Here is a 23775-nt window from a genome sequence, read left to right as displayed (position 1 = left end):
GTCATCCTCATCCTATCACTATTTCTTTCTCTGTCTCTACTTTTCTTCTACCTCTACCTCCACCTCCACCTCCACCTCCACCTCTATCTCTATCATATCTTTATATCTTTATCTCTGTTTCCATCATCATCTCTATATAAATTTATTCATCCATACATACATACATATACATTTATCTGTGCATCTGTATTTGTCTCTGTGTCTATCTAAGCTCTACATGAATCATAGGTTACTGGTCCAGACAAAGGTAGCTACTTGTCTCTCAAATAATTTTGAATGGTGCAGAGGTCTCTGTTCCATGAATGACTCTTTCATCTTGCTCTACCTCCCTTTCATGGTGAATCCTCACCTCATGGTTAAAAATGGTTCATTCTATCATATTTTTTCCTGCTTGTGAAGAGGTAAAAAGAGCAAGTATGCTCTTGAATGATCAGCTTCCTTTTAAGATGATGGCCTAGAAGCTGAATGCATTTCCTCTGTTCACAGTTCATTGGCAAGGACTTGGTTACATGGTTATAGCAAACCACACAAAGGTTGGAGAAAAGTAGTCTTTCACTCTATGCTTTGCCCAAATAAATTTCAGAAGATGTTCTAATAACAAGGAGAATAGCTAATGGGTGGTGACAGTGGGGTTGGAGTAACTAAGATTCTGTACACACTATTAGTAGAAGTAAGATAGTCCCAATAAGATGAAATCACTGTAGTTGATATTATAAAACAACTGACAATGAATCCTTCAAAAAAGATCTTTGGATTTAAACTCAATGGAAAATCCATCCCTTCTACTACTCTGCTGAAAATAATAAGAATAAATAAATATTATTCTTGTTATCAATGCCCTTTATGTGCCTGGCACGATGCTAAACTAGTAGTATGCATTATTACCTTTATTTCTTAAAACTGTACATGCTAGAGACATTTTTCTTTTCGTTTTATAGCTGAAAAAATGGGTCTTGAGCTGTTAGGTAACTTGCTTAAGCCTATACACTACCTAAGTAGCAGAGACAGGATTTAACGCATGGCTGAGCCCACAATTCTAACCCAATGCTACAGCCTTCCCAACATATTGTGTTACCCATACACTTCATTTTCCTTCACCTTAGAATTACGGGAAGATTCTCCTCATCCCTAGTCTCTTGTTCTGACGACACATTATAAATGGACTCACACAGGGGTCAACCCCAATGGAATGAAAGAAATCATTGCCGATTCATTGCCGGCTGTGCAGGTTACTTTGTTTCCCTTCCAAATCCATTCTACCCCCACCCCCACCCCACTTTGGCCTGCTCTGAGCCCCAGGAAGGCAACCTTTAAAATGAAATCATACAAATGCCTCTGCTATGTGATTTTTAGTGCTGTCCCCACAACTTTAGTCCAAGGGAGGTTCAAATGGGAAATCTGAATAAGGCAGGATGGAGAGGCTGTGGCATTGATTTTCTCTCCTCCCGTTACATAAGGTACAGTTCGGGCAGACCCTGTGTTCCTCTCAGCCTCCAGCCCTTGGCTCCTTTTGTTGTTGTTAAGGTCTGAAATACAAAGCCTTCACTATTAACATGAGACCCGTGGATAGTAACAGTTTCTCTTGTTGGAGCTCCTAGCAGGCATCCCCAAACTAGGCCCGCGGGCCGCATGTGGCCCCCTTAGGCCATTTATCCGGCCCCCCGCCGCAATCCCGGAAGGGGCACCTCTTTCATTGGTGGTCAGTGAGAGGAGCACTGTATGTGGCGGCCCTCCAACGGTCTGAGGGACAGTGAACTGGCCCCCTGTGTAAAAAGTTTGGGGACCTCTGTAGGGCTTCTCCAAGCTTGTGGGTTCCCTAGTGTTGTCCATACTTCCATAGATGGGCCTTTTAAAAGGCCCATCTAATAAATAATAGTAAATAAATAATAATAAGTGCCATCTATTTCCTGCTGGGATCTGGAAAGGTACATTAGGTTATTGTCATGAGTTTAAAAAGAACCATTGTTAGACAATTCATGACTCTGTAGCATTATATAGTACCTTATAAAAATGGGATATCCTCTCCATTTTATGATTGTGACCTTTAATACACTGTAGAGAAGTCTTTCTGGGTGGCAACCGGGGGTGGTGTCTACAGTCTTCTGGTAATTTGACTAAGATAGTAATATGAAAGATAAAGTACTTTTTATTGAATGTATGATCTGCAGTAATGAGTCTTTAGTAACCTTTCCATATCAAAACATCCTTGGACTCCATTTGGGATTAATCCCAATTCAAGTTTGAGCTCCCTTCTAGTAAATAAATTTTAATTGACATTTTGCTCAACTAATTATGTTTCTCATTCTCATCATTTGCGTCTTAGTCAAATGATTTTCCCTGCTCAGGGATTAAATAGCTATATTGTCCCAGGAAAACCCTCAACTCAATTTTCTTTAGAAATATTGGTCAATAACTATCCTCAGTTTTTCATTCTTGAGAGAGTCCTAGCTGAAAGCTAGTTAAATCTCCCATAATAAAACTACTTTAACTACTCTACAATTCAGCTGAGAAGTTTCACGGTCTAAAAAGTCCTCAAATTTTATACCAATTTTTCTTCGTAAAAAGTAACAAAATTGAGTCTTTCATCCCAATATTTTGCATGAGTCCCCCCCCCCTATTTTATTACATTCTTTTTCACTTTATGGTGATACCATCCAACAACAATGTAAACCCTTGTAGATTTCCATTTATCTTTTATAAGGTATGGACACTAGACAGAAAATATTTGTGGACCAAATTTTGTGTACTCAACATTGATTCTAGGAGAGTTTGCTAGTAATAATAACGCAACTACTATTTATTGAATTCCTATTATGTATCATGCCATGTTCCAGACTCACATATCATCTCATATAATCTTTCCAATACTGTAAACATTATTGCATCCAATTTACTGGTGTGGAAGCTGAGTTTTAAAGAGTTCCCATTACTCGCCTAGTCAAATTAATTTTTAAGAGGAGGCTTCAGAATTTAATGTGGAGTCATTTTTTTTTTTCTGAAGCTAGAAACGGGGAGAGACAGTCAGACAGACTCCCGCATGCGCCCGACCGGGATCCACCTGGCACGCCCACCAGAGGGTGATGCTCTGCCCCTCCGGGGTGTCGCTCCGCTGTGACCAGAGCCACTCCAGCGCCTGGGGCAGAGGCCAAGGAGCCATCCCCAGCACCCGGGCCATCCCTGCTCCAATGGAGCCTTGGCTGCCGGAGGGGAAGAGAGAGACAGAGAGGAAGGAGTGGGGGAGGGGTGGAGAAGCAGATGGGCGCTTCTCCTGTGTGCCCTGGCCAGGAATCGAACCCGGGACTTTTGCACGCCAGGCCGATGCTCTACCACTGAGCCAACCGGCCAGGGCCAATGTGGAGTTATTATTAAAAAGCTGAGCCGAGTTACTGCATTTTATAAATCAGTTAATGTAAAGGAAATTTTTTGAAACAATAAACAGAAATCTTAAATCTATCAAATAGAACAGTCTTCTGGCTTCTAACTCAACCTGTAATACCATATACAGGGGTGGGAAAAAGTAGGTTAACAGTTTTATTGTGATATTTTTTTGTTAATAAAGCTATTGTAATAATTATAACCTGCATGTTTCATACAAACAACTGTAAACCTACTTTTGCTCACCACTGTATTTTTTTAACCTGATGACTTGCTATCACTTTTATGTGACTTGATATAAATTTTAAAGAAACAAATGAGACAGCCGTTTGTCGTAAAAAAGAGAACAATATGTCCCCATGCCAACTATTTTGATGGTGTATTTTTTATTTTATTACAAAAAATATATCAAGATTGGCCTCTATAGGAGATTGTTCTATACATTGAAAAAAAGTGGCTCAGCATTAATTATATACAACAAAAGTCACTTTCTTTGGCAGGCATTTTCTAGCAGCCAAAGGTCTGTGTTACATAATTGCACAGAACAAGTCCGCTAGTTTGGTTCATTTTGAAGTTAATTCTTCCTGCCAGGGACACAGGAAAACTATGCCCTTTAGAATGAGATGATCCCTGGGGGTTTCATTGTTCTTTTTAAGACACTGGTGGAATACTGCTGCACCTGCTTTGAGCATTTCCAGACCCCAGTGGTGTAGAATGTCAGGGCCTCCGTGGAGTTTGTTCTTGTTTTGGAAGAGACCCAGAACTGATTCCCAAAGCAAATTTTGACTTTTTCAGCAGGACTTAGGTGGCCGGTCTCTAGGGTTGATATAACCTCCCACTCTGGTGGGCAGGGAAGCCACAGGAACACACATTATTTGAACACGTCCTTTGGCAGGCACAGTGCTGGGTGCGGGTTGAGCTCCTTGAATGCCAGTCCTGCCATCTGCTCTCCTGATTGCACAGCAAAAGGCTTCCCTGGCAGCCAGCACTAGACCGTCCTAGTGCCCTGGTCTCTACTGGAGAGTACAATCTCCAGTGGTGCTCTCTGCACTTCCATCAGTGCCCAGCTGAGAGAGGTACTGGTAAGGGGAGATCATTTCCACAGCATTCCTCCCTTTCACTCCTCTGGTATTCTATCATCAAATAAATCCTATCGGGTATTCTAGCATCAAATCACGTCAGCTTGGTTCCTTTGCAAATTTATCTCCACCAAGTTACATTTGATTTGTGCCCTTGCTTTTGGTTCCTTTTTCAATCAGGAGTCTTTATAAGAACGAGACATTTGGAATTTAATGCAGCATTTATAACAAAAAGGCTGAAGATATAAGACAGCAAAAGTTTAGTGAGTGTCTCCGGTGTACCTCACAAGTGCCTGATCCTTGAGAAAGTGGGGCCCCTTTAATGACTGCTGTGTTCACTGTGCAGTAGGGCAAAGTGTGGTCTGAGGGAATGACTGATTTTTGTCTGAGAAGATCAAAGACGCTCCATTGAGAAGGTAACATTTCTATTGGGTTCAGAAGCATGTATAGGAGTTTTCTAGGATAAAGTGGTTGGGAGGATAGAAGAAACTTTGGGTAAAGGATGTTGTGTGTTTGTGCAAAGGCACATCATCTTATGGAAAGACCAGAAGAAGGGAAGGAGTTCAGAGGGCAAGAGCATATGGTATTAAAAGGCAGGGATGCGAAGATGGATGCAGCCAGATAGTGAAGGCCTTTGTAGCTCATGATAAGGAGTTTGGATTTCATCCCAGTCATTAGAAGACGTTCCAATGTAGGGTATACAGTGAAATAAAGAGAAATAAATTGGAGGAAGGTAATTAAGTGAGAGAGAAAATGAGCCTTGTTTAAGCTAGCAGGAGCGATGAAAACTCGCACTGTTTGATTCAAGAGCCAGTTCTGTGATGGCATTTATCTGGACACTGTGTTTTTATGGTTAATTAAAAACCAAGACCATTATTTATTATATTACCTAGTTAATCTAATGTCTCATGGAAGGCATTGCTTTGTTGGATAACTGTGCTAAGAAAAACTGTTTTAACTGAGGAGCTGGCTCAGAATGAAATTTAAAGCTCATCATAGTTATCATTTTGAGATTTATTTAGGACATTTCTTGTGTCCTGACTTCCTATTCACTTTTATTATATTATTGCATGGAGCTTTTGTTGCAAGCTGCTTTTTTAGTAACATGAAATGAGGTATGAATAAGTGTAAATTAAAATAAAATAAATATATATACATATAATAAAATTATATATGTCTATATATACATATAGATAGATAGATAGATAGAATTAAATATTGTGTTTGGCTTGGTTAGTAAGAGCATTCTTCTAGTTCTTCTGGAGCTCTCAGAAATGTCAGGTGAGTGGTTTTCAAATATCAGTGTTCCATGTGGAAACTGGAGCCTGAATATCAACATGGAGATAGAGCAGCAACAAGATAACTGAAGTCTGTATGTGTGATTTTAAACAATTTTTTGAAAAAATTAAATGTTTGTATTTGTTTATTATTATTATTATGATGATGATGTTTGGAAACTCTTTGCAGCTTTCCCCCCAAATCTAGAAGAATGTGCTAAGTACAGCTGGTTTATACCAATCTATTATTTATTTCAGCACATTGTTAAAATAGATCATTTACATTGTGACCTAGTATCTTACCTCTGTTTGCTCCGGGGAATGGATTCAAAATACTATGCAGAGTATCATAGAACATTTCATAAAACACAGATGTTCTTATTTTGAATGGAAGGAAATGGTAATTACAAAGAGTGACATACAGATAATATTTGGTAACCTTATTGCCCGAATTAATTTCCTTCCTTTATTTTATGTGCTCAGTTAGCTACTATTCTTCCTAAAAATTATGTAATAGTGGAGTTTAACGAATCTTCTTGTTTAGGTGAAATTCACCTTACTATATGCTTTATAGTGTATTGCACCAATGCTCTTTTGTAGTATTTATGACAATTGTAAGTTTGCATTTATTTATTTAATCTTGTGTTTAATATCTGTCTTCTCCAAAAGACTGCATTTCCTCAGGAAAAGGAGCCATTTTTTTTCTTATTGTTACTTCTCTCACAGTTAGCATTGTACCCAACCCATAATAGGGCTGAAAATACTGTTGGCTATGAGAATAAATGGATGGACATATGCATAACTGAATATGGTGCACGTTTTGCACATTCAGACATCAAATATGGTGAGCGAGTGTTCTGGCTGTCCTGGTTAGCAAGGGGCTGATTACTTTTCTCACCTTTTAAAAAACTCTTTGAAGGTATGGTCTCTGTTTAGAGATCCATCCATGAAGAAAATTATGCAAACTGACTTTATCTAAGATATCTGTCACATGTGAAATCAAGTGGCTTGTTCACAGTTCACAGCCCAATACCCAGAATTTTAAGGTGGGACCTATTTGAGAATAAAGCTAATTTCATGTATTGAACTAGAATGATGTAAGTCCTTTCATCACGTACAGAACATATTAGAAATAACTGGGGGAAAAAGTACAGTAATGAAGTATAAAAAGAACAGGCTTCTCCAGCACATTCGTTCTGGGGGTCATTGTGATGGAAGCTTTCATTCATTTCACCTCCTTGGGCACCTAACTCAACAAACAGTGAATTCTAACTACAGACTGAGACGTTCCCCAGTTATCACTTTTCTTCACTAACATAGTTACGTGTATCAGTGAGCAGTTAGCATGCGTTGTACAAAGGACAGAGTGTAGGTCAGAGAGGCAGCAAGAACTGAAATCAGGATCTGGTCTGGCCTTGGACTGATGAACAAAAAGGCCCTGAGCATGTTCTTTACTCTCTTCAAAGTTCAGCTTCTTCATTTTAAAAATGGAGGTAAGAATGCTTGCTTTTCACTGATGATTAGAAGAGCCACTAACTGTAATGCACTGAATATATTGCTATTATCATTATTTTTAGGACTGTATTAATTTTCAGAAAAAAATGATTACTGAAAAATATACTGGAAATATTTCCACAGGTATCCCGAAAATCTGGGTAAACTATGCCAGAGAGTAGAATGATTAATGAATATAGAGTTATAATTAAAAACTAACAAACTTACATGCAACATTCTTAGTCAAGTATCATGTAGGAAAAGATTATTTCCTTTAGAATATCAACACAGAAGGATATACACTCTTTTATGGACACAAGGGTGCATTTTTCGGCCAGGTAATAACAGAGATACTGTTGATGGAAAGCTGGAGGGAGTGAGGCCTGTGGACTAGCAAATGAAGGGCGAGCAGGAGAGATGGAGCGAGTCCCATATCTCAGGAAGGGCGAATCTCAGTGTTCTCTGAAACTTGCCAGAGGGGCTGAGATCCCCGTCCTGCTGCTGCTCAGGAGCAGAGGGAGCACGTCTCATTTCCTCTCTGCCTGTGTGATCTTGTCCTTGGGTTCAGCAAGGACAGGGCCAGGGGGAGGGGGAGAACGTGGCACCCATGGGGACACAAGGGGGTTTTGGGCTTCTGCTTCTGCTCAGCGTGGACGCAAGGACCGAGGACTCCTTCCCAGGAAATAATCTGAGGGCTGGCCAGATGGAGTTTGGGTGGAGGCCAGGTTGAGTAGCAGCACTTGAGCGTGAGACCCTCCCAGGTCTCTGTTACAGGGCAAAGATTCCCCCCCATCTGAAGCACTTCATACACCACCAGTGCACTAGACGCCTGGGTGTCTTGATTACCTAGCCTTTAGGGATATTGCTTGAAGTGGGCAAAGCCTGCATTTCATCTGAAGCATGGAATCTACATACTTCCATAATAGCGATGGTGCTGGAATTGTCTGAAGGAGGCCCAGCGTGCTCCATTCATTTAAGAATAATGAGGTCGTCCTTTCCTGGCCTGTGCGCTAGCAGTGATTTTCAACCTTTGTTTCTCACACACTCATCAACTAATTACTAAAGAAAAAGGGTCCCTGACTTCTTCTTCTTTTTTTTTTTTTTTTTTTCCATTTTTCTGAAGCTGGAAACAGGGAGAGACAGTCAGACAGACTCCCGCATGCGCCCGACCGGGATCCACCCGGCACGCCCACCATGGGGCGACGCTCTGCCCACCAGGGGGCAATGCTCTGCCCCTCCGGGGCGTCGTCATGTTGCGACCAGAGCTACTCTAGCGCCTGAGGCAGCGGCCACAGAGCCATCCCCAGCGCCCGGGCCATCTTTGCTCCAATGGAGCCTTGGCTGCGGGAGGGGAAGAGAGAGACAGAGAGGGAAAGCGTGGCGGAGGGGTGGAGAAGCAAATGGGCGCTTCTCCTGTGTGCCCTGGCCGGGAATCGAACCCGGGTCCTCCGCACGCTAGGCCGACGCTCTACCACTGAGCCAACCGGCCAGGGCCTCTTCTTCTTTAGTAACTAATTTATTTGTGCCATGAGATGAAAATGGTTGTATTTAGTCAGGGGCACTGACCTTAGTAATTAGTGTGTGTTTGTGCCATGAAAAAAAAAAAGGTTGAAAATCACTGCGCTAGAGGATGAACATGCTGACTGCTAGGAGAAGAGCTGGCGAGCGGAGGTCCGATCCCGTCTCTGGCGCATTCATTCTGCTTACAGTCACTGCGGTGCGTTTTCTTCCATTGAAGAAAAAGGACTCCTATATTGTTTCCGTACAGCTTTGATCCTTGTACCAACTACCTCAGAGGCTTTTCCCGTTTTAGCTTGGCTAACTTTTAAAAGACAAAGAATGTAGCAACAGTAAAATATCACCAGATATTACTACGTTTTAGAATTTTATGTTTTATTTGGTGCTTTTGTTACCTTTGTTCTCATGTTAGGGGAATCACATTTATATTCCTGGCAAAACTACCCACAAATAAAAGAGTATAACCTACCTTGTAGAGCGACACATGTTCTCTGTAGCCCTATGTATTCATTCATAGTGCTTTTTAATATGTCAAGTTGACATTTCTGATGGTGATTAAGATGTTATAAATTATATTAGATAAACTGATGTAAAGTGAAACCCAGAAATAAAGGCTCCTATACATCTCTACAGGAATTGCCTAGCGGCCCAGCCTATCTTAGAAACCTCACCTAGTCTCCAAGGTCTGGATCACATGCCACCAACCCCAGAAATCCTTCTCTACCCTGAATAGCAGATCTTTGTTCCCTTGTTGTGACTTCCTAGCTCACAGTTTTCTGCATCATTCATTTGACACTTACTGTCTATGCTACTTTGTATGTTACTTTGCTTTGTGTTTACATAAAGGTATCCTGCTACCTCCTTAAGAACTAGAAACCTTTTATTTTGAAGTGAGTCTGGGTTTTCTCCTCTGTCCAGTGCAAACAGAAGTCCAAAAAGTGTGTACTGTGTGCTGGCGTTTTCCCTGTCTTGATGACTCAGCAGTGGATTCCACATTCCGTGTTGGTGATGTGATGTAAATAAGGCAGATGGAGTCTCTGCCTTTGGTTAGAAATACTTGCCCCAAGTTGTCCTTCTTCCCCCTCTATGACTATACGTTGGAGAGTGGAGTGGGAGAATGGAGGCAGACCCTGGGCAGGAAAGGAAAATGTGTAGCTGGAGGAAACGCGATGGCTTCATGGAAGAGTGCGTACATCGCCCCGTTCTCATTTTAACAGTAAAGTTTCGGAGGGTGGAAACGTGGGCTCTGCAGTCAACCCCCTGCCTGGGTCCTCAGGAAGACCATGTTCAGAATGGCCTGGAACAGGGAAGAGACAGCAGAGTCGGGTTCAGGGTCCCTGAACATCTCTGATGGGTGTGCAGGAGCCTTTCACATGGGGCTTACTCTAGCAGCTGTGGGCTTTCCAGTGCTCGCCCCCTGTGGGGGGCCGTGCTCCTCTCGCCCACAGCATCCTGCTGGATGGGAGACCATCTGAAAGGAAAGAGACATTGCTTCTCCTCTTTGGCCTCCTGGTTGTAAATTTACTTAGATTGATGGGAAGAATAGGGCTCAGTATTTTGTAGGTTAAACTTCCCTGGCTAGAACTTTGTTTCTTTCCAATACTAACAAAATGGATTTTCTTTCCCCTTGCCCTCTCTTGTTAATAGGGTGCTGAGAAAATTTTGTCAATGAATGAATCAGGAGAACTGCAAGACCTCTTAACCAAAATTGAGGTAATTGTGCTTTTAGCAACTTATTTTTAGTAATCAAAATGTTAGACACATTCTGACTGTAATTGAGTTTTCCTAATTCGATTTTCCCATGTTCTTACAAATACGTAACAGGATATGTGTGGCAGTTTTCGTTTGATGGCACCTGCCGTTAAGTTTGCTCCAGCTCGAGTGACGTTGGTATTAGCTTCTAACGAGCTCACAGTATTATTAGAGTCGGTTTTATTAGAGCCTAATTCTCTCTAATAGAGACAATGCTAATAAAGTGTTTCAAATCAGACACTTGTCTCGAAGCACATTTAAAATTCTTCATTTACATTATTTTATTTTTTTCATGGTCCAACTCATCATTTCTAAAGATTACAGAAAATTTATTTCTATAAAAGTGTGCATTAACATTTTGTTCCTATACTGATTATTACAGCGTCAGAGAAATGATTATTTAAATATACAATATATCAAATCAATATGCAGCCAGAACACCCTCAATACCTCTCTGCTAAGCTTATTTTTCTCTATATGTAAGAAGATGATCTATATATTTTATCATGCAAACGGAGACATTTGCGAGTGCACAGGTGTGTTTATAATTACTCTGGGACAGACACATGAACCGGGACCTTCCAGGTGAGCGAGGCAATCTGCTTGCCTGGGATCTAGCGCCTGTGCCCCTACCTGCTCATCATGGGTCTAGTCTCCTTTGCTCCTTTGCTGACCTTGTTTATGATTGTCAACCATTCCTTCCACGTCCGCGGAAAGGAAGAACTCTGTGTGGTTTATTCCTTTGTGGAAGCTGTTCTGTTTTCCTGCAATACGGTTGTTCCAATTCAGCATTTACCTCCGCCACCCTCGAGGCCCACCTGCAATATCACTTCTTCCCCAAATCTTTCCTGATCTCTCCCACCTTTGAATTTCTGTCACCCTCTTTTTTGGTGAGTGCTTATTAAAGTCTTTTAAATTTTGCATTACCTTTCTTTGGGTACTTGATGTCCCAAAGAAACAATATGCTCCTTGGTTGTGGACATCCTCTTTCATTCATATGGTGACATTTCCCAGAAGGACAAACACAATGTGGGCGTGGACTCAATAGTCTAAAACGCCTTCCAGCTCAAAAATCTCCGTGAATGGAGTTAATTTCTTTCCTTTTGTACCTATGGAGTTAATTTCTTTCCTTTTGTACCTATGGAGTTAATTTCTTTCCTTTTGTACCTATGGAGTTAATTTCTTTCCTTCTGTACCTATACCCTCCTCCAACTTCATGATCCCATTAATTTGGGTTAATATGTGTCTTTTTATTTGAGTTAAGTAAGTTAACGTGTATTATTATTTTCTATGCACATTTTAAATTTATGTAAATGGTGTTATGGAATATATCTAATTTTGTTTCATATTTCCTCTAGGCACTATGTTTTTAGGTACCATATATATTGCTGTGTGAATGTATTTAATCTATTTCTCTTAAGTGCTGCATAGTTCTACATAACACTGTTCAATATAACTTTCTTCATGATGGCAATATTTACATTCGTATTATCCAAAATAATAGCCACAGGCTGCATATGGCTATTGAGCTACTGTGACACTGCAGCTATTGTGACAAAGGACCTGAATTTTTAATTTTACTTAATGTTTCTTGATTAATTATTTTTTCTCTTTTCCAAGTGAGAAAAGAGGAGATAAAGAGACAGACTCATGCATGTGCCCCAACTGGGATCCACCTGGCAACACCTGTCTGGGGCAGATGCCTACCTGAGGCCATGCTCACAACTGAGCTACTTTTAGCGCCTGAGGTGGAGGTGCCACAGAGCCATCCTCAGCACCTAGGCTGAACCCATTGAGCCACGGTTATGGGAGGAGAAGAGAGAGAAAAAGAGGGAAGGGGGAGGTGGAGGGGTGAAGAAGCAGATGGTTGCTTTTCCTGTGTGCCCTCTCTTGGAATTGAACCAGGGACATCCACATGCTGGGCCGATGCTCTGCCACCAAGCCAACCGGACAGGGCCTTGATTTAAATTTAAATTCAAATAGCCACATGTGACTAGCAGCTTCTGTTTTGGACTGTGTAACTCCATGAAGCCCACCCACTGTTTTTTAATTTACCCTCTCTTCCACTGATGGGCACCCAGGATGTCCTTCAATTCCTTCCATCAAACACACAGTTTTGGAAGGAACAATCTTGAACATGTTCCCTCTGGATTTCCCTGCGAGTGGAAATTGCTGGATTAGAGTTTGTGCACATACTTCGTTTTTCAGGGATTGCCAGATGGTGTTCTGCAATGGTTGCATCATTCAACACTCCCTACTACAGAGAAAGCTTTCGTATGTTCCTACATTCCTGACTATTATTTTACATTGTTCTTTGATTTACAGCTGTCTATTTTTTTCCAAGGCAATAGGAATAGAGGTATATTGCTTTATTGTTTTAATTTACATTTTTCCTGATTGCCATTTAGTTTGGACATTTTATTGTATGCTTGGTAGATTTTTACCATTTTTTCTTCTGAAAATTCTGTATTCTTATACTTTTGCCATTAAATCTTGGACTCACTTTTCTGGGGGGTTGATTTTCAGAAAGTCCTTCTATATTCTAGATCAGTGGTCCCCAACCCCCAGGCCATGGACCGGTACCTGTCCGTGGGCCATTTGGTACCGGTCCACAGAGAAAGAATAAATAACTTACATTATTTCCATTTTATTTATATTTAAGTCTGAACGATGTTTTATTTTTTTAAAAATGACCAGATTCCCTCTGTTACATCTGTCTAAGACTCACTCTTGACACTTGTCTCAGTCACGTGATACATTTATCTGTCCCACCTTAAAGGCCGGTCTGTGAAAATATTTTCTAACAATAAACCGGTCCATGGCCCAAAAAAGGTTGAGGATCACTGTTCTAGATGTTAATTTTTTGTTGGTTTTGGTCATTGCAATGTTTCCTTCTTTTTTTTTTTTTTTAGCTTACTTCATGGTGCTGTTTGCCCAAACAGAATTTCTTTAATATAATGGAAACCATCATTCTTCTGTGTTTTGTGCTTTTGAATTTTATTTATAAAATACCCTCCCATCTTAAGGTCAGAAAGATATTGTCACACATTTTCTTATATTGGATTTATCATTTTTCACATCTAGGTATTTAGTTGACATAAAATCCAATTCCATTTTTTTTTTACATATGGTGAGCCAGCATCCCGACATTGTCTAATAATTATTGCTTTGTTGTGTCAACTTTATACTGTAGTGAATCCCCATAAACACTTGGGACTTTGTCTGAGCTCTCTAGTAAATTCCATTGATCCCATTGTTTTTTGTTGTACCAGTAACATACTGTTTTTACTTTTGTGGTTTAATAACAACTATTAGATTCTTACAGGGCGAATCTCCCTCATTATTCTTTTTAAAGATTGATGACTGCCTTAGGTATTCATGGATTTTTAATCCTTTGAGTTTATATTTTTTAATTCTTCAACTTTATTAACAAAAAAGTATAAGTGTAACCTCTCTCTCTCTCAGTGCAAAGAATTTTGGGAAGAAGATTTTATTCTCTTCATTAAGTCCGTCTCTATTCTACTGATGACAACATGTGGCACAAACATTTAGACTAGTGTTAAAAAGAATGGTATGATATTGTTGGCTTCTAATGTTATAGGCATTTAAGGTGCTATAATTCGTTGGGCTGCTTTGCCCATGTAACCAAACTGGTAGAGAATTTGAATGCAAGAAAACCCTGAACTCTGCCTGTGAAAGAACCTGGAGTTTAAAACAAATTGTTAACCAAATAAAGAGATTGGCTCTGGAGAATCAGTTGGATGAGCTAAACAAAGTGGGTAAAGGATGCAAGATTCAGATCCAAACCCATTTCATTCTTCTGGTTGGTTTTTGGCAGTGGAGCAGAAGTGAAGTGTTCCTGAGCTGGGAAACATTGGAGTCTTTACTGTGCAGCAAGTAATATTCTTGGTATTTTATGTCCTAAGTGTTTGAAACCTCACAACAACTCTTCAAGGTAGTTTATCTTATAACTCCCATTTTACAGACAAAGTAATAGAGGCACAGAAGAGTAAATTACTTGATAAAGAGTAAATTTATGATTCTAATCAGTCTGACTCCAAGGTCCACAGTCTTAATCATGAATCTATGCTGTCATCACTCTTGAATTAAGTGTAATGTAGGTTTCTGGGAAATCTGACCCCATGTGGCAGGACCCAAGGCCAGGTGAGAAGTTTACTGAGAGGTAGATAGAATATTAGGTCCAGGGAACAGACTGGGTGTTAACATTTGGCTCTGATACTCATGGAAAATCATGGAAGATATGCAAATTGGTAGTAACTTTAGAGAAAACAGAGAGATCCTACCAAGTTCTAATGTGCTGTTACCTGGGAGCTACATAGTAAACTATGACTGCCTGGTCCTCATAATTCAGACCCCAGTTTTCAGCAGTTATCACAACTAATGGTGAGAAAACAGGCCAACAGCTGCAGTAGGGCAATCAACAATGGCGACAGCAAATAATTTCAAGTTTCCTGGTCCAATAATTTTAGCAAACATTACTCCCAAGTAAAAATTGTTCTGGGAAGCTGAGTGGGTCTGATTTGTTGATGAAGATTGTCAGTGACCTCTCACAGGAGGGGCTGGCCAAAGGCAACAGAAGCAAGTGAAATATGGTGATAACTCGTGTGGGACTCGAGTCCAATGAGGCTAGCTGTACCAGTGCAGGCTCTGCTCCTGAGACAGTTCACAGAGGATCCTCCCGATAGAAGAGGAGATCCAGGTGGACACAGATGCTTGTTTATTTGGTTCTATTCTTTACTTTTGGTGCCTCGTACAAGGATTGGCAAATAATAGGCATCCAGTAAATATTTTTTAGTTTAATCCTTTTCCATCCAAGGATATTTTTAAGAAGGCAAAAATATTAATTAATGAAAAAGAGAGAAAAGTTGTTATTTTATGTAGGAGAATGCTTGGGCAAAAAAGATGAATAAAAAGAACAGCATTATTTGGTAAAACTTATTTACTGTTATAGTTATATATTTATTTATATTCATAAATAGGCTACAGATTAAAAGCCAAGAAGTGAGTTAGGATTCCCCAAAAGCTGTAACCCAGATGGATAACTGATCCGCTGGTCTGCACACAGAGAAGACAAGGGAACCAAAGTGTATTAGCCAACACCTTGTGATGGCAGATACTGGGTTAACATCCTCAGATGGTAGAGAAAATCTAAGTAAGATTTTGCCTTGCTACTTTTTTTTTTCAAGCTATGAGCAAACATTGTGTTGTTGTTTCTAGTGATATTGCCAATATAGAATCCGTTTTTTTTCTTGGAAAACCTGATTCTTCCCTGAGGGCTGGTGACTCCTTATTTGTTGTTCATGTAGAACAGAGGCAAGATGCCCAGCAATGCACAGAGCATGCTGGGAATGGCACAGGCTGTCTGCACAAGGCATTGGAGCTGTCAAAGCCCATCCTGACCCTAGCAGGAGAAGCACCATCTTGGATGATGGCTCCTCTCAGAGGGGACATGGCCACAGCATGTTCAGAGACTACAGCCCCAGAGCACCACCTACTCACTGGGGAAACCAGGCTATGTGCTCAGTCTGCCTGTCTCTGAAATATGTACATCATTTCAGTAGGCTTATGGTAGTTTGGGTTAAAAAATCAGATTCACACATTCAGGTTATCCAGTTAGTATCAATAGCTACAATTTTCTGCTGTGTTTGCATTCTGTTCAGTGGTTTCTTTCCCAACTCTGCAAATTGAGGATGCCAGAAACTCTTAACTATCAGTTAAGATTCTGTTTATTAGCAGCTTGGTCAGACTGAGAGGTGTTCATTAGGCACTTAATAAGCATTTGCTGAATTAAATTGTTGAATATAGTTTAAAGCAAAGTACATACACAAAGCTGAATCATCCAGATATGACTATATATATGTCAAGTGTGCACTCTTTGACAATTTGTTTATGGGTTAAGCCTGCTTCATAGACAATTTGGATGATGAAGTTTATGGTCACAAAGACTCAGATAAATTGCTTCCTCTCTGGTACAATACTTAAGGGACTTTAAAGCTGTTCTGGAATAGGATCTGATGACCAGAGGTTAAGAATAACAAGTGCATTTATTTTCTGAACTTGAAGAAGACATTAAAGATTATTGATCTGTTCATCTTATTTCCATATTAGAAAACAACAAACACTTTATATTTCTGAAATTTGAATTTTTGCTACAAAAGAAATCCATTTGACTGTCATTTATGAACTCTACCTTTGTGTCCTTGTCCTTTGGACCTTTGTCAGAAATTTGGGAGTTCCTGTTGTTTCAACTCAGATGACTGTAGTATGGAGTGGACCTACTCAAAGATCTAAGGTTGGGGCTAAGCTTTTTCTTTAAGAGAACAGGGAGGTGTCTGGTTCACTGCTGTATTCCCAGTGCCTTGCACAGTGCCCAGCAAGTGGACACTCCCAAAATATTTGTCAGATGAATGAATAAGTCTCTCTTAGATACTGCTGAATATCTATTGTTAAAAAGTACTTCAGCCCTGGCCGTTTGGCTCAGTGGTAGAGCGTCGGCCTGGCGTGCAGGAGTCCCGGGTTCGATTCCCAGCCAGGGCACACAGGAGAAGCGACCATCTGCTTCTCCACCCCTCCCCCCTCTCCTTCCTCTCTGTCTCTCTCTTCCCCTCCCACAGCCAAGGCTCCATTGGAGCAAAGTTGTCCCGGGCGCTGAGGATGGCTCTGTGGCCTCTGCCTCAGATGCTAGAATGGCTCTGGTTGCAACAGAGCAATGCCCCAGATGGGCAGAGCATCGCCTCCTGGTGGGCGTGCGGGGTCGATCCCGGGCGCATGCGAGAGTCTGTCTGACTGCCTCCCCATTTCCAACTTCAGAAAAATACAAAAAAAAAAAAAAAAAGTCCTTCACTAAGAATATGTGAACAGAAAGAGATGAACAGGAGGATGATTTTCACTTGTTTTTTTTGAATTGCACTCCAAAGGGTCATGCTTTTACCCCAAACCACTATTCAGAGCAGTGACATTCTGTAGATTCTGTACTCTGGGTGCTATTCTCAACTAATTCCACATGGCCTCTCACTTTGCTGGACACCAGAACACTGAAGAGCTACCCTCAATTCCTTAGTTGCATGAAGGTCAAAGTCTTTGAGTAGACTTCTTCATGGAAAGTAGAAGTCTGTTTTGTTGCTAATAATAATGATGCAGTTATTCCCCCTTCCTCAAAGCTGGAACATCGTCTAAGTTTGGGGGACTTCTTTCGCTCATTTCACTTTCATCCCTGAGGGCAAAACTCTGTGGCGGTGCTGGGCCTTAGGACAAAAGAGCATCTAACATAAACCAGATTCTTTTCTTTATAAGGAAGACTTTAAGCTGGAACAACCAGAGATCCAGTATAACAAAAGCGCTCTCTGAAGGAGATGGTTAGGAATGCCTGGATTGTTTATTTTTAGTAGAAGATCTAATGAGGTAGATTGTACTGGATGATGTAATAGGAATGGGATTCCTTCCTGGAGGCTACAGGAGCCCTGGGGGACCTTAGTGGGTGGTCTCAGCCCCACTGCCACCCCCAGCCCACTTCCACTTTAGTCGTAACATTTATCCTCAGAACTGTTTACATTTGGGAATCCTGCATCATATATTATTTGGGAAAAATGGATGTAAACAAAGGTCACAACTATGTTAAAGAGAAAAAACAATGGATTTTTCTCTTGAAGAGAGTCCTTCAATTTCTAGTTTTCTAATATTCCTGTAACCTAAACATTTTTTTCTTTACTTATTCAGAGGCTTTGTTTTCTCATTTCTAAAATAAGGTTGGTATGAAAATTGCGTATAAATTCTACAGGGCTCTGTAAGCCATTCTGTCCAAGTTTGTGGCTGAAATAGCTAATTTTTCTTAGGAATGGAAGTGGTCTCATATTCTTTCCAACACTGTGTTCTAGGACATCAGAATTCACACATGGATTGAAACGTTACTCTCCCCCAAGACCTTAAACTAAAAGATTTAGTATAGAAGAAGAATTTAAATGAAATGACTTTAAGAATGATAGAAAATGATATCATATGACCACAGCAATTTTGCTTGAAGCAGTAGTTAACAAAAATCTCTTAAAAGTTAATGATTTATTATTGAAATATAGCTAAAAATTCTAACTTTATTGAGGTATTACTGTGTGTCAGGCAATATTCTATTCATTTTTCTTGAATTAACTCATTGAATCATCTCAATAACCCGTTGAGTAAAAGACAGGTGTCATATTAGCATTGCATGGATTCTGGTGACATTATTTTAGGATGGCCTTGGTCCATTTGTGATTCTCTTTAAAATGACAATTCAGCCATTAGTGTTTATATACTAATTTTATTCTAGAAAATTTATTTGAGCTGATTTGCAGATAAAACTATTAAGAAACAGCATACAAATGGTACTAGCGGATTTAATGTATGGCATTTTGGTCCTTTGAAAGTAATCTTTGTCAGTCATATTGTAGGTCCGTGATGGAACATAATTTTTCTTTTTGTTGAGTTATCAGTTTGAATTGTGTGCTCTGAGCCTGTTGTTTGGAGTGAGTTACACAGCTAGTCAATGAGCCTAAGAAGCCGCCTATAAGTCACATTCATTTCAGCTTTGTTTTTCTTTACTCGTCCTCACAAACATATTTTACCTCAAAACTATATGCTGTTCAAGAATTTGGTCATTCACATGTGTCCTGGGTTATAGCGAGAGTTAACAGTTGGCTCGTGTGCACTGGTGCAGCTGTACTAGTTACTGAATACATTGAAACACGTTTGTACTGGTTGTTAAGATACTGAAATTGGTAAATAGTTAAAATGTGGGATTCCCACTTACATTTAAATCTTGGATAAATTATTAATAATTTCTTAGTTTAAGTATCTCCCATAAAATATTTGGCACCTACTTATACAAAATATTATTTGTGGCCTACCTAAAACTCAAATATAACTGGACATCCATATAGTTGCAAAATTTGACAATCCTACTTCACTTGGATCCCAGACCAATTTGTAATGCATCACCACTGGGTGAAGTCCTGGACTCTGGGGTCCTGCAAATTCTTTCTCCAGGACCGAGGCCAACCCAGCATGCTCTGACTACATGGTGTTCTCGCCATACAAGTCATTCAGTATTTTTAATATAACATTCTGGCATAGCTCTATCATATTTTTCCTAAAATTTGATAAGAACACCATTACTTACTAATTCTGTTATATTTTACTTTTAAACCACACTCTATTTCCATCACTAGGTTTGTTTTTACTCAAGATGTTTTTTCTAAAGACATTTTAATATCATGCATAATTTTAAGTTTGATATACCATTTTTTGGCCAACTCCTTCACAAAGAAATGAGAAAATCCCACCTACGAGGTAACTGAATTGCTACACACACTCTCACGTTTTGGAAGAGCTTTGAATCTCTACACACGTGACAGAGCTCGTTGTCTGTGTCATTCAGGTTGGCAGCCATTACTTTCCATCAAAGTAATTTTGCACAACTAAAACTGAGCTATTATGTGAATTTTGCCATTTCGATGCAATAGCTAAGTCAAACTGTAATTGCACGCGAATCTTGCTATTTACAGAAAATGCATATCTGAAAAGTGGACCGGGAATGTATAAATTTGAAGGCAACCATGTCCTTAATGTTTGTTTCCCAAAGCACATTCCGTTAGCCAGTAACTGTGAGAGAATAGAGTTTATCTTGGGAAAAGGGTTCATAATAGTTGTTTGTGCTGGAAAAATGGTGAGTTAAACACAGTTAATCTAGCTCCTTTTCATTCATTTTTTGACAGTTTTATATGTGCAATTGTGAAACTCTAGAGAAGAGCTTTATATATATATTTATATATGTATGTCCAGCATGTTTGTCTGAGAGTGTGTGTGTGTATTCACATTTCCTAACCTTATTTTAGCCAATATTCTTGTTTCAAAGATGTGCTTTCAAACATTGCTGCAAATTCTTATTTTGCAAGTCAAAAGAAGCTTGATATTCACTCACCTTTTTTTTTTGTATTCATTTTATAATGGCTCTTAATCTGTCCCCAGCTGATGGATGCCACTAGTAAACTCTTGCAAAGGTTATCTACTCAAGAAAGCAAACAAATGTGTATAAATAATTTTCAAAATAATATCCTCAACATTGCCTAGTTATTCTCATTCTGCTTTCAGAGTTCTTTATTTTTACTTGAGGTAGAAAGGCTGATAGCTACCTTGTGAAGTTTTATAGACTTAAGTAAACGTCTCAAGATTTTCATTTTTTGTTTTATTATTTTTTTTATTTAGTGAGATGAGGGGAGGCAGAGACAGACTCTCACATGCACCCCGACCAGGATCCAACTCGGCAAACCCTCAAGGGGATGATGCTCTGCCCATCTGGCGCCTTTGCTCCATTGCAACAAGTGCCATTTTCTAGCGCCTGAGGCAGAGGCCATGGAGCCATCCTCTGTGCCAGGGGCCAACTTTCTCCAGTTGAACCATGGCTGCAGGAGGAAGGATAGACAGTGGGAGGGGGCAGGGGTGGAGAAGCAGATGAGTGCTGCTTCTGTGTGCCCTGATGGGGAAGCCGAACAGGGATATAGACACATGGAGTGGATGCTGTACCACTGAGCAAACCTGCCAGGGCCAAGATTTTGTTCACATATAAAATGAACAAAAAGTTGCTTAAAGAATTATCTGTTTTACAAAGGTGTCTATATGTGTGAAAGGAAGGTTGAGGGAAGTTTCTTTGTAATAATGCATTTGAAAGTGCTTTTTAAAAACAAAACAAGCCCTGGCTGGTTGGCTCAGTGGTAGAGCGTCGGCCTGGCGTGCAGAAGTCCCGGGTTCAATTCCCAGCCAGGGCACACAGGAGAAGCGCCCATCTGCTTCTCCACCCCTCCCCCTCTCCTTCCTCTCTGTCTCTCTCTTCCCCTCCCGCAGCCGAGGCTCCATTGGAGCAAAGATGGCCCGGGCACTGGGGATGGCTCCTTGGCCTCTGCCCCAGGCACTAGAGTGGCTCTGGTCGCAACAGAGCGACGCCCTGGAGGGGCAGAGCATCGCCCCCTGGTGGGCATGCTGGGTGGATCCCGGTCGGGCGCATGCGGGAGTCTGACTGTCTCTCCCCGTTTCCAGCTTCGGAAAAATACAAAAAAACAAACAAAACAAAACAAAACATATTCAGCTGTGCACTATGATGTTGGGTCTCCAGTTGGTAGCGGCTACTACATACGACAGCCTTTAGGTCTCTGAGATTCTGATTTCCCAGACTCAATACTATTGATACTATTTTCTATAAACAGAGACACGAAACTGTTGAAAGTGTGTTTGTTTGTAAATACGTGTTTTTATATGATAGGGTTCTCTAAGTGTGTGCCCTTCAACCTAAAATGCACCAAGCTATATAAATTTAAGCTTGTGCTATTGATGGCCATTAATGGGGCAATAAAGGAAACTTCAGCTATTTTTCTGCAAGTCTGAGTGACATATATACAAGTAAGTGTGTCCAATCCATACCCATATTTATGCCAGTATTATTTTTATGACCACCAACAGTATAGAAGACAGAAAGGCTGAGTGAGTTACTCATGGTAACATGTTTCTTGCTCTCTCTTGTCTTCTGCCGCTCTACACAGCGAGTGCAGCATCCACACGAGTGTCCTTCCTGTGGCGGCTTTGGCTTCCACCCATGCTCCGTGTGCCATGGGAGCAAGATGTCAGTGTTCCGAAACTGCTTCACAGACTCTTTCAAGGCCCTGAAGTGCACGGCGTGCAACGAGAATGGTCTTCAGCGCTGTAAGAGCTGTGCTGGTTAGGCGGTGCTTCTACCGGGGAAAGCCTCATTTTATTATCCGGGGCAATAATTGGGTTTATACTTTTTTTTTAATGGTCACATTTATGGATTAATCAATAAATTTTGTTTACTATAATTGCCTTTGTTCTGAATTTTTTACTGTGACCGTTTTATTTGATTTGTTAAATAAATGTGCATTTAACAACTGCTATGTGCCATGCCCTGTGCTAGATCCTGGTTTCTAACTGGAGTTACCCAGTACCATCCCAAGATAGCCAAAGCTTGACTCTGAGAATGGGTTTGATTTGCTAAAGAAATGACAAAATATATCTATCTAATGGTGTGTGTTGCAGCATCACCCTATTAGTGAATTAATTCAACCCTGTAGGTATGTAACAAATTTCTGTGTGTGTCCGAGCTGCAAGGAAGAAGAGAGCTCTGGATAGAGGGAAAGAGTATGATCACGTTTATTCTTAGACTAGATTTATTTTTATGTCTTAGAGCTGATGTTATTAATGATAAATAATGAATGTTATCAGATGGATTTATTTTTTTTGGTGATGATAAAAAAGCTGCTAGAAGAGTTATTTGAACTTTTTTCTTCAAGCCTCTGATTTCTGCAGTTGTCACAGGAAGTCCTCTGAAAGGCTGCTGTTCTTGTCCTGCTGAGCTAAACACAGGGAACTACATTGTACATAGAGTAGGCAATCATAGCAAAGTGGACAGAGAAATTTTGCTGAAATTATTGGCCGATGCCAGACTGTACACACATCTGTACTCGGATGAATTTCTTTATCAGTGATTTTAATAAATCACCTTCACAACATTTGTAATAAGGTCATCAAAATATTTCATACTTCTGCATTATAAAAAGCTATACATAATTTACCAAATGCTTTCTAATCAGCTAGGCACAGTATACAGTATAATTTCTTTCGTGGTGTTTACCCTCTAAGAAGGAAGAAAACATTAAATAACTCTAAGTGGGATGAGTCTTAGAAATGCTAAATGGAGGCCCTGGCTGGTTGGCTCAGCGGTAGAGCGTCGGCCTGGCGTGCGGGGGACCCAGGTTAGATTCCCGGCCAGGGCACATAGGAGAAGCGCCCATTTGCTTCTCCACCCCCACCCCTCCTTCCTCTCTGTCTCTCTCTTCCCCTCCCACAGCCAAGGCTCCATTGGAGCAAGGATGGCCCGGGCGCTGGGGACGGCTCCTTGGCCTCTGCCCCGGGCGCTAGAGTGGCTCTGGTCACGGCAGAGCAACGCCCATGGAGGGGCAGAGCATCGCCCGCTGGTGGGCAGAGCATCCCCCCTGGTGGGCGTGCCAGGTGGATCCCGGTCTGGCGCATGCGGGAGTCTGTCCGACTGTCCCTCCCTGTTTCCAGCTTCAGAAAAATACAAAAAACAAAAAAAAAGAAAAGAAAAAAGAAATGCTAAATGGAACACTCTGCTATGGTATGGATAGCAGAAGGAGCAACTTAGATGAGTTAGGAAATGTTGAAAAAAGACTGTCGAGCAACTAATATTTAAACAGACATGC

At 40.6% G+C, this 23775-nt stretch overlaps 1 protein-coding gene across 1 annotated transcript in view; it reads left to right on the top strand.

Annotated features, from left to right (window-relative positions):
- GRXCR1 (glutaredoxin and cysteine rich domain containing 1) overlaps positions 1 to 22260 on the top strand; it is a 125255-nt gene extending 102995 nt beyond the window's left edge. Inside the window, exons 3-4 of the mRNA XM_066233230.1 lie at positions 10391 to 10456; positions 22081 to 22260. Coding sequence (XP_066089327.1) covers positions 10391 to 10456; positions 22081 to 22260 — 246 coding nt within the window. The remainder of the gene's footprint in view (positions 1 to 10390; positions 10457 to 22080) is intronic.
- Positions 22261 to 23775: the final 1515 nt, after the last annotated feature.

The sequence above is a fragment of the Saccopteryx bilineata genome, chromosome 5 (assembly GCF_036850765.1).
Source record: "Saccopteryx bilineata isolate mSacBil1 chromosome 5, mSacBil1_pri_phased_curated, whole genome shotgun sequence".
Lineage (NCBI taxonomy): Eukaryota > Metazoa > Chordata > Mammalia > Chiroptera > Emballonuridae > Saccopteryx > Saccopteryx bilineata.
Note: the sequence above shows the minus strand (reverse complement) of the source record. Positions and strands in the feature narration are given on the sequence as shown.